The 12,030-nt window shown below is 35.1% G+C and overlaps 1 protein-coding gene across 19 annotated transcripts in view; it reads left to right on the top strand.

Moving 5' to 3' along the window:
- The window catches only part of MYCBP2 (MYC binding protein 2), a 282,485-nt gene that overhangs the window by 176,735 nt on the left and 93,720 nt on the right, over window positions 1–12,030 (top strand). For all 19 annotated transcript variants that reach the window (XM_055096857.3, XM_055096853.3, XM_063595814.1 and 16 more), the window contains 5 exons: window positions 4,200–4,255; window positions 5,857–5,972; window positions 9,468–9,565; window positions 10,248–10,364; window positions 11,080–11,220. In XM_055096857.3, the coding sequence (XP_054952832.2) occupies window positions 4,200–4,255; window positions 5,857–5,972; window positions 9,468–9,565; window positions 10,248–10,364; window positions 11,080–11,220 (528 nt within the window). The remainder of the gene's footprint in view (window positions 1–4,199; window positions 4,256–5,856; window positions 5,973–9,467; window positions 9,566–10,247; window positions 10,365–11,079; window positions 11,221–12,030) is intronic.

Below are 12,030 nucleotides of genomic sequence, written 5' to 3'. Positions count from 1 at the left end.
CCCAGGGCTTTGGGAGGCCAAGGAGGGAACATCACCTGAGGCCAAGAGTTCGAGACCAGCCTCAGTAACATAGTGAGACCCCATCTCTACAAAAAAATAAAAATAAAATAAAATTTCTAAGTACTTGTCTATTTGCAGTTTACTATTCTTGCTAGAATGTATCTCTTCAGGGTTTTGGGGTTTACCTATGCCCCCTTCAATTTTGGGTTCTCTCAAATGCCAGATGTATCTCCTAGAACTCTTTGGGATTTTTAGCTCTCTAATACCTTTAGACATTTAAAAAATATATATTTTGGATGTTTTAGTTATCTTCAGAGGCAATGTTAATCTGAATTATCAAGGTAGTCATTATTTGAAGCTGAAGTTTGTAATTTTGGCATTTTCAGAGAGCAGTGGTGAGCCATTGAAGGCTTTTGGGTAGAGGAATGGCTTGATTAGATTTGTGTTTTGTAACGATTGTGGTGGAATATGGACAGTGTAATTGGGCAGATTATCAAGAAACATGACTTGGTTTTAGTCTCTTTAGGGGACTATTGACTTAATTTGGTGAGATATGCTGATCAGTTGGACTAGTGAGTTGTCAATCAGGATAGATTCAATAGAATCAGTAGAACCTGGTAGCTAGTGGAGGTGGAGTAAAGAAGAAAGGTAGGAAATAAAAGATGAAATTCACATTTTGAGCTTGTGTCCAATTGATAATGGAAGAGGGGCAGGTTTTGGTTGAGAAAGATAGCAGATTCAGTTTTGGATGAGGTGAGTTTTAGATACTTCTGAAATACCTACGTGAAGATGTATAAAACAAAGTTAGATGTACAGACCTGAGTGATCACAGTCTGACCTCAAGGAAAGGATTCAGGAATCATTAGCACTTACATTACTTATGAAGTCATGGGAATAGATGATACCTTCTATGGTGAATGAAGACAGAAGTTCCAGGATAGGATCCTAAGAAACACCAATATCACTGAGTCTCAGACTCTTCTCTACATCAGAAGCATCTGGAGCACTTACTTAAAAAAAAAAAAAGATTTCCAAGCACCCAGAGATTTAGATTCAGTGGGTTTGGAGAGAGGTTCAGGAATTTACCTGAAACAAATATGCAGTGATTCAAATTCAAAACCTAAACTTTGAGAAATATTGATTTACAAGATAGATAAGAGAAAAAGAAAGGAAAAGGAAAAACAATTCACATTGGTAAGAATACTAGCCAAAGAAGCAACACATAATTAAGGGAATGGCTGAAGTGAGTGTAGATAAGCCTTTCAAGATGTTTGACTATAGAAAGAACCAGAGGAAATGGAATTGAGTGAAGGTTTTGAAGTATGGGGTCTTATTAACAGAGACAGAGTTACATATTTGAGTGCTGATTAGGAGGTAATTGAGAGAAAAAACAATAAAGATACTCCGAATATAAAAATAGAATCTAGAGCTCAAGTGGTAGCATTGGCCTTAAATAGGAGGAGGAGTAGTGCTTGTTTCATTCTACCAGAAGAAGGAAAAGAAAGCTTAATACAGATGCTAGTAAATTTGTAGGTTTTGCAGCCAAAGGAATTATTTAAAACAGTAATTATATGTTTTGGGATGGAAATGGAAGTGATGAATCGTAGGGTCAAGGTTTTGAAACAAAGCGGATAAAATGAAATTGTTATTCTAGAGATTAAAAGAAAGCACCAATCAGAAAAGATTTATTAGATGCCTTTGAATAATCAGTTGAAATTGAAGATTATTTGTGAATAACAGTGTGAGTCATATGACCATGGATAAAACAATCATTTGGATTGATCTAGCATTAAAATTTTGCTAGGTCAGCAAAAGAACAGTGGAACAAGGAAGTTAAGTATATGGTAGCTAAAGAGAGGACAGTGGAACCTAATTTAGTTTGGAAGGGAAGAAATTTCAGAGAGTCAAGGAAGTAAGAGGGACTAGACGTCAAAGTAGATATAAGAATAGTTATTGAGGTAAAAAACTGAACAGGCCATTTTATTTTGATTTCAGAGACAGAACAATTCTGAGTAATGTCACAGGTCTGTGACTTTTGGTGTGAGTGGCTGGAAAAAAAGTTGAAGTTATTGAGGTTAAAGAAATCAGGGAATGAGAAACTAGAGTTCTAGGTGAATTGTCCACTGGCTGTTAAAGAATTCTCTTCTCTCACTTTTTACTCACCAAATTAATAATCTCATTATGAATTCTACATCCGAAATAAATATTTGTCTCATTTTTTAAAAAATCCATCTTACACATTTGGCTATTTTAGCATCAAATTTTAAAATTATTTCTACTATTAAAAAAAAAAAGCAAGGCTAAAAATTCTTCTCTATTCCAACACTTGCTTAAGGAATTTAGTTCCTAGTCTCCTTACCTCCCTAATCTTTTAGTTTCCTATGAACATGCTTCAGTTTGTATAATTTCTTTTGCAAATTTTGTTACCACAACGGAATGCAGTATTTCAAACATGTTCTGAGTAGCCTAGGTTTAGAGCAGGTATGGAATACCATTCCCAAACAGTATCTGTGAAATGTTAATTCAGGTCCCAGGAAAGGAAATTTTCCTTATCAACCATTCACAGATACTATGTTTTCACTCAGTAGTGAGCCAAGTATTGTAGAGGATGGAAAGATGAAATATGGTCTCTTCTTTCATTACTAAGTATGTTAATAATATGAATTTGAGGGAGAGTGATGAAATAGAAAATACATTGTACTGAAAGTCTAGAAACATGGATTTCCTTTTCTCACCTTTGTATGGCTAAAGACTCAGCCTTAACTTGCGTTTTTCTCAAGTGTAACTTTTGAGTAGGTAAAGTCAGCTAGATCATTTCTAATTCATTTTTATGAAAACAAACAGGGTAGAGAGAAGGAAGGGGGCTTTGAGTTTGCTTCCTTTTACTGTAAGTACAGGAGGAGTTAGAAGTAGATGAGCAGTTGGACATCTTGACCTGAACCTTGAAAGATAATGATTTCTTTGCTAATGTTGCAGGCATACAGAAGTATTCAGAATAATATGCCAAGTTTCATGTACCTACAGCCCATTTTTGTCTTTACATTTTACCATAATTGTTTCAGGTCATTTTGTTATTTTTTTATTAAGAAACAGATTGCTACAGGTACAATTGAAGCCTGCATAAACCCTTCCTCAGACCCATTACCACCCCTTCCTTAGAGGTAACCACTGCCCTGAGTGTAGTGATTCTCATTCCTGTATATATTTATAGGCTCTTACTGAATACAAATTTATTCATAAGCAGTATATTTTGGGTTGTTCAATACGTTTTCCAGAAGTTTATAAAATAATATCATATTGTATGTATCATTTTGCCAGATTTTTGCTTAATGTTGTTTTTGAGGTTCAGCCATGTAGCTATAGGTCATTCATTTTAACTGCTTTAAAGTATTCCATTGGGGATCTATTCCATAATCTGTCCATTCTCCCATTGATGGACGCTTATTATAAACTGTACTGAAATAAACATTCTGTATTTGTCTCCTTTTGTACATGAGCAAGAGTTTCTGTAAGATACATACTTAGAAGTGGAATTGTTAAGTTGTAGGGCATGCACAACTACAACTACATTAAGTATTGCCAAAACTCACACTCCCACGAGCAATGTATGAAAGTAGCAGGTGCTGCATGTTCTCCTCTGCGCTTGGTTCTTACCAACACAATTTGATGACCATGATGTGATTTATTTTAGTTTTGTTTTAATTCGTATTTTCCTCCAAGTTTAGTTAAATAACTTTTCTAGTCTTTATTGACCTTTCAGATTTCTTCTTCAGAGAATTGTCTTGACTGTCTTTTTTTGTTGTTGTTTATCTCTTTTGTATGGATTTATTCTCTATATGTTATGGATGCATATCACCTTTGGGTTATACGAGTTACAAATCTCCTTCTCCAAGGTGGAAGCTTTTCCTTTCTTTATAGTATCTTTGTTTTGGAAAACTTTAAAATTTTAATGTACTCAAAAGATGTTATCTGTTTTTTCTTTTGCTTTTTTTTTTTAAGTTTTGGTGTTTACTTTTGGATCTTCAAACCTTGTAGAATTTATCTTTAATAAATGGTCTAATGTAGGTAATTTTTTTTCTTTTTCTCCTATATGTATAACCAGTTGTCTCACAACCATTTATTGAATAATATATTACTCTGTTAATTGAGAATGTTTTTAAATGATTTTACGATTGTTCAGACTGGTCTCTTTCTTAAAGGTTTATGAAAATTATTCATTTGAAGAACTACGTTTTGCATCACCAACTCCTAAGAGGTAAGGATCGTTTTCTCAAAGTATAACCAAAACATGTGTTGTCAGCTGCTTGCAACTAAAATCATCCTGCATTTCAACTTTATTTTCTATAAATAAATACTTTATAGCATTTTTCTAGGTTGCCGATAGAGATGTCACCTAATAATGTATAGATTTGCAGAAAGAATGTGTTTACATTCAACTGTAATACTGCCAATATATTACATAATACTACCTACTAGTGAAAATAGGTATGTAAAGTAGATATCTAGTATGTAAAAATGTTTAAATTGACTTGTTTAGGGTTGATTAGTTTGTTTTTTGTTTGTTTGCTATTTAAAAATTATTCCTTTTCTCCTTCCAATGAATTGTGGAGACATTTCAGCATGTGGTATACTTGTATTTGATTGTACTGTCTTAATTTTTCAGCCCATAAGTAATTCTGTTAACTTCAGATTTAAGGACTTTTTTTGAGTTAATATTTTATTTGTTAGGAACAGTACTTCTTAAAATAGAAACTTGGAAAAAATAATTAGATGCATTATACTTTGGAGAGATCACCTCCATAGAATTTAGAAAAATCTCTGAAGTGAATCTGAGATAGCAGAATTATGTATAGGCTGTAAATACCAGTTTGAAACTCATGGGGAAAATAAATTTGGGAATCATCTATATTGAGATGGCATTTAAAACTGAGGAATGGTTGTCACCTAGATAGATGGCATAGGTAGAAAAAAGATGACCCAGACCCAAATCCTGGGGCATTCCTTAAATTAAACGGTAGTCAGAAAAGGGAAAGCAACAAAACACTGACAAAGAATGGCCAGTGAGATAAGAAAAAAGCCAGGAAAATGTCACAGAAGCAAAAAGAAGGAAGTATTTCAAGATAGGAAGAGTTGTCAGCTATCAGATGCTACTGAGAGATTGCTGAGGATGAAGTGACCATTGAACTTGGGGACGTGGTGGTCATTGGTGACTTTGACATCAGCAGTTGTAAGGAAATGTTGGAAACAAAAGCCTAGTAAGGATAAATTGTGGAAAGGAAGTAGAAGTGAGAGAATGGAGTTTGATATAAATCGGAGAAGAGATGTAAGACCTTATTAGAGGGGGTTGTAATACCAAAGGGAGGTGTTAGTGAAGATTCTAAAGTTTGTGTGCTAATCGAAATGATTCACTAAATTGAGAGTAATTGATGATGCATGAGGGAGAACAAGGTGATTGCAGCATAAAAATGTTGAGGGAATAAGATTCACAGCACAAGGGGAGGGACTAGCTTTGGATCAGATCCAGGACACTTCCTCCATTCTACCATGAGAGAAGGCAGGGGAAAGTAGGTTTATTAATCACATTGCAACTTTGAGGTTGTATCTGATTGCTTATTGTCTCACAGAAGAAAGAGGTGAGGTCATGATCACCTGAGAGTTAGGAAGAGAGGTGATGCAGGTTTGAGGTAAGAAAGAAGTGAAATTCAAGCATTTTGGAGTGTAGGCAAGCGTACTATGGCAGGGTGGTAGGATTGCCAGGAGGTATGCAAACAAATTAAATGTTTGCTGAACTATCGTAATGATGTTGACTGCTTAACCAAAAGTAAAATTTCCAATATCCATCTTATTTCTTTTCAGACCCAGTGAGAATATGCTGATCCGTGTCAATAATGATGGGACTTATTGTGCAAATTGGACTCCAGGGGCTATTGGACTCTACACTCTTCATGTTACCATTGATGGCATTGAAATCGGTATTTTCTTTAAAGCCATGAGCTACTACTTACTTCAAATAACTAGAGTCAAAATTATTTTTATCTTCTAGTTTTGCCCTTTAACTTGTACTAGACATATGGATAGGTTTCATAACTTATTTGAGGCCTTGTTTTCTCTTTCATAATGAGTATTTAATTAGTGCATTAACGTTTTGTAATAATTTCTGGTGTCCGCCCAGGCACTGTAGCCCTCATGACTCTCTCCCTCCATTTCCTGATGTGACTAGTCAGGTGTGCTCTCTTCCACGCTGCTGTTACCCTGTCTCTCCCCTGTGGGTGTGTCTGTGCCTCTCCTGACTGTGAGCAGAAAGCATTCATGTTTGGATCTTCCAGTGTAGCTCAGTGCCTGGCACATAATGACAGCAAATATGGATGAATGAATGCATTTTTTAATCTATCATTGTGTTAATCTGGGTTCTCCAGAGAGACAGAACCAATAGGATATCTATACAGTCATGTGCCTCATAGCATTTTGGTCAGTGACGAACAGCGTATATAATGGTGGTCCTATAAGATTTTTCTGTACCTTTTCTATGCTTAGATATGTTTAGATATGCAAATCCTTACCATTGTGTTACAGTTACCTGCAGTATTCAGTAGGGTAACATGCTGTACAGGATTGTAGCCTAAGACCAATAGGCTGTACCATATAACCCAGGTAATCTGTACCATCTAGGTTTGCTTAAGTCCACTCTGATGTTTGCACAATGATGAAATTGCCTGGTGATTCATTTCTCAGAACATTTCCCCATCCCTTAAGCAATGCATGACTATATTAGATATATGAGAGGATTTATTAGGGAAATTGGCTCGCACAATTATGGAGTCTGAAAAGTCCCATTATGGGCCACACCTGCAAGCTGGAGATCCTGAGATGCAGGTAGCCTCAGAACCAGGGAAGCAGATGATGTAACTCTCAGTCTGAGGCCAAAGGTCTGAAAATCCAGGAGGGCCACTAATAATAAGTCCTGGAGTCTAAATGCTGGGGACCCTGGAGTTCAAATGTCAAGGGACAGTAGAGGAAGTGTTTATCCAAGCTCCAAAAAATAGAAATACATTCACTTGTCCTCTGTTTTTGTTTGCTCTGTGTCCCCAGCTGATTGGACAGCGCCTGTCCACATTGAAAGCAGATCTTCTCCACCTACTCCACTCACACTCACACGCCAGTCTTCTCTGGAAACACTCTCACAGACACAAAAGTAATGCCTTACCAGGTTTCTAGGTATTCTTTAATCCAGTCAAGTGGACACCTAGAAGTAATCATCACAACCATTAACTTTGAAAAACATATTTCTTTTGTTTTAGGCATTAATCTTTTCTTTACTTTTAAACTGTCTGTATAATAGGATAACAAGGAGAAAACTCTAGTACTTATCAGTGTGAATTTCTTGTAACATTATTTTTCCTGATGCTCCTCAAGAAAAGGGGTTTCTGTGATCAGATAAATTTCGAAAACCTGGTTTGGGATGAGTATCTTTTATCTGAAATGCTTGGCACCAGAAGTATTCTAGATTTTGGACTTTTTCTGATTTTGGAATAGTTGTATTACAGTTACCAGTTGAGCATCCCTAATTCAAAATTTCAAAATTCAGAATGCTCCAGTGAGCACTTTTTTTGAGCATCATGTCAGCACCCAAAGGTTTTAGATTTTAGATCATTTTGGATTTGGGGTTTTCAGATTAGAGATGCTCAACTTGTATATGGTAGTCTCACTTGAGACATTCACACAATCTACATTAACATATTAGGGATTCTGAGAAGTTCTGAAATCAAGAAACTTGTCTGACTTGTTTAATCCTTATCGTGGGACCCCTTGCAAGTGGAGAAGAGAGAAACAGGGTGGAGATAGTAATAATACCGATTAATATTTCACCAAAATATTTGGGAAACCCTGCTTTAAGTAGTTTGCTTTGGCAGTGGAGGTAAAGAGGTACTTTACATTGATGTAATTGTATGTTCTCATACATTAATGTAACTATATAGACTCAGATATATCCAGTTCATCTGTACCATTCTAGAGACCTTCACCAGCAGCCTTTGCTGCACTCTTCTTTATTTCAATATATTCATAAAGCCTTTAGTTCAGCAAATGTTTTTTTGTTCTGAGCATACATTTTCCTGGGTAAGACAATTCCTGTCAAGTGTTAACACTTTAATGAGGATTGTGAAAATAAAACACTCAAACAAAAATCTTATGAAGTAGAATATAAGTAGTGACACACAAGACATACAAATTACAGTAGGAATTCGAAAGTAGAAATAGCCAAGAATGACATTGTGAAAATTTTCTTTTCTCTAAAAATTCTGGTAAAATTTCAGTAGATAGAGTTTTTTTCATCATCTTATCTAATAGTGGGATGAAGAAAACTGATACAAATTGGATAAGAAAAATCCACTTATATTTGTTTTTTGGAATGAAGCTGAACAAAAAGACTTGCTTACTTAGAATCATCCATTTTCTTCCATACTCAACTTCCCTGCTCTTCTTCCTAAGTTTTCTCCGACGCCATCAATGGGCTGCGACCTTGCTTGACCATAGACAAGCAGAGATAATAATTCATTAGAATAGTTATAATAATAATAGCTAACATTTATTGTGCATTTAATATATATCTAAATTTTCTCTACGATACTTTTTTTTTTTTTTGAGACAGAGTCTCACTCTGTTGCACAGGCTGGAATGCAGTGGCACGATCCCTGCTCACTGCAACCTCCACCTCACAGGTTCAAGCAATTCTCATGCTTCAGCTTCCTGAGTACCTAGAATTACAGGTGCGCACCACCATGCCCGGCTAATTTTTGTATTTTTAGTAGAGATGGGGTTTCACTATGGTGGCCAGGCTGATCTTGAACTCCCGACCTCAGGTGATCCGCCTGCCCCGGCCTCCCAAAGTGCTGGGATTACAATTGTGAACCACTGCGCCTGGCCCCTTGTCCATTTTACGTCATTTATTTCCTACAACAGCTCGGTGAGTTAGATACTATTATTTTTCCCATTTTATAGATGAAGAAATTGAGGCACAGAGAGTCAAACAGTTAGTGTGAGATATTGGAGTAACCAAAGCAGTCTAACATGAGAACCTCAGCTTCTCACAACCATGCTACATTGTCATAGAGAGGACTGGTAGAGATGATGAGTGGTATTCTGATTGGATATTGTCAGATAAGATTTAATTCTCAAGGGTTCTTTTTTTATTATTTTCCATTTTTTCTGTATCGTTTCATATGTTCTAGTTAAAGATAGGGAGCCCCTTCTTTTCCTTGACATCCTGAGGCATTCCTTTAGAATCTCAGGGCCATTTTTAAAATATTTCTCTTGTTTAGCCTATTAAATATCCATCACCTTGAAAGGACAGAAATCAGATATTTGTGTTAATTTTTAAAAATAGCCTGTGGATGTTTATAAGATTAGGTTTAAGGATCTTCCTTCTCTTTTTTTTCTCAAATGTTACAGTTCTCTGATTTTTCTGACAGATGCTGGTCTGGAAGTAAAAGTAAAAGACCCACCAAAAGGGATGATACCACCAGGAACTCAGTTGGTCAAACCAAAGTCTGAACCTCAGCCTAATAAGGTTAGGGGAGAATGAATTGAGAGCCGGAATCATTCAATTTTTATGTTTGTCACTGATGCTTCAAAATGGCCAGTAAACATCTAACATTTTACTTGATTTCAGGACTTGAGTTCTAAATATCCCTAAATAAATTTAGAGAGTAGTTCATGGTAATATTTCTAAGTTGTAGCATGTGTACTTCTTTATTTGGTACATATTGTATTCTTCCTGCTGTGGAACATTTACAATGAACAAAAGTCTACTGAAATTAAGTGTAAAGTTTGCAAGGTGAAAATGTCCTCTACTGTCAAAAGAAAAGTTAATTTCTGAAATCTAAAGAGTAAGTACAGGCATTTTGGTAAACTGCATGTTAAAAAAATGAAATATTGGTAATTGAATTTATTTTTCTAACAGAAAGAAATGGTTTTTATCCTTCTTAACACGTATCTTCAATATTTAGAAATGAGTTAAAATATATATAATTGTCTAAGCTTTATTTTCAGTAATACACATTTCAGTGCTTAAAAGTTCTGTTGTTAGTGTTGTTATACTGTTATTTGCAGAGGGAGCCTCTCTACAAATAATTCTGGAACCTTATTAAGAATTATGATACTTTCAAACCTGCTTAATTTTACTTCTTGCTACTTGTAAGATCTCTATTCTATGTTCTTCCTACCTCACTGTTTATCTTTGCCTTTCTCAGGTTCGAAAATTTGTGGCCAAGGACAGCGCGGGGCTTCGCATCCGTAGCCACCCTTCCCTTCAGAGTGAGCAGATAGGCATAGTGAAAGTCAATGGAACTATCACTTTTATTGATGAGGTAATTGATAAAGGAGCTTTTGGTAGTAAATTTTGGACAGAAAGTTTTTGCATTGTTTGCATAATAATAAGGTTACTGAGTTTTTTGTCAGAATATGTTTTAAGCAGTTTGGGAAATATTTTAAAACTATTTTATAGAATGTGTTCATTGAGTTTCAAACATTTCATTTATTTTATCATTAAAAAATAACTAAAATTATATTTTGAACATGAAAAGAACAATGTTCGACGTAGTATTCAGAACCTGTACATGTATTCGCTGAAAATGGGTATAGTTTTTCATGACATTTTAAAATGTTGTTTGTTTTGAAATGTGTTTCTTACTGCTTTAACTTTGGACAGTATATTTTTCTGGTAATATAACCAAGTAACTTCTGATTCTTAAAATATAAATATAAGGGAAGGAAGACTCATATTCCTTTGGGAAACATCTGATTTTACTGTTTAAACTATGTATCTTAAAGTGTGGTTTCCTTGTGTTTTTATTCCTAAGTGAAATTGTTTTTACAATCTTGCCACATGAATTACCATATTGTGTTGGCACTCTTTGCTGCTTTTTTTTTCCCTGGAGGGTCTCTCAGACTTACTTTCTACAAAAACTAGATGCTTAATCTGCACATGCACCATCATTTTTCTGCTTTGCAGACTTTCAGACCTTGCTAGCCTCATAGGACTTACAGGAAGGCCTGGCTTGTTTCTGTTGCTTTTTTCTATAGATCCATAATGATGATGGTGTGTGGCTGAGGCTGAATGATGAGACAATAAAGAAGTATGTCCCTAACATGAATGGTTACACTGAAGCCTGGTGCCTCTCTTTTAATCAACATCTTGGCAAGAGTCTTCTGGTCCCTGTTGACGTAAGTAAAAGGTGGTTTTAAAAAGCATTATAGATACACGCTGTTTGTTTTACAGAGCTTTCTTTAATTAAGGCTTTTCAGTTCTGAGGTAACCCACAACTAAGTAACCTTTACTTTACAATTTCTTGAATTCTTAAGGGCTTCTGTGTAATGAAAGTGAAGTTTGGCAAGGTTAAGGCCCTTAATGCAGATTATGATCCATCACAGATAGGCAGGAAGTAGTAAATTTAATTAATTGCTACTTAATTAAAACTACTGAATTCCTTTCAAAGAGGTAGAAAATGAGAGTGGTTACATTTTTTTCTTTCTTATTTATACAGCTGTGTGGAATGAATTCCAAACTAAAGTTTATGAACTCAGAATTATACATTCAAAAACATGTATAAATGTATGTTATGTTCACATTTTGCAGATAGTTCTGTGTGTTCTGTCTAATTTTGACTCTCTTCCTTCTCGGCTTATAATACTATTATTTAGATTTGTGGTGCTACGTTGTATTCTAGTTGAAGTTAAATCCTAGTCTTTGAGAGAATTCATTGTACCTCCTTGTTGAATATAGTAGAATAGACCCAGTGTTCACAAGATTGCTACTTCATGAAGTATAATAATAACCCACACTTCGTTTTATATATTAACCAGGAAAGAATGATTTTTCCTTTTTTCATTACCATCAAATGTGTGTGCTCTTTAGGACAGAGCTAATAAATAGCACGGGTAAAATTTTATTTAAAAACTTAGTATTTTAAACAGTTGAATTTCTTAAAAATCAGTTTATAAAGTTAGCTTATTGTATCAAACCATTCAGTATAT

The sequence above is a fragment of the Pan paniscus genome, chromosome 14, assembly GCF_029289425.2.
Source record: "Pan paniscus chromosome 14, NHGRI_mPanPan1-v2.0_pri, whole genome shotgun sequence".
Taxonomy (NCBI): Eukaryota; Metazoa; Chordata; class Mammalia; order Primates; family Hominidae; genus Pan; species Pan paniscus.
The sequence above is the reverse complement of the archived record's forward strand: the minus strand, read 5'-3'. Positions and strand labels throughout refer to the sequence as shown.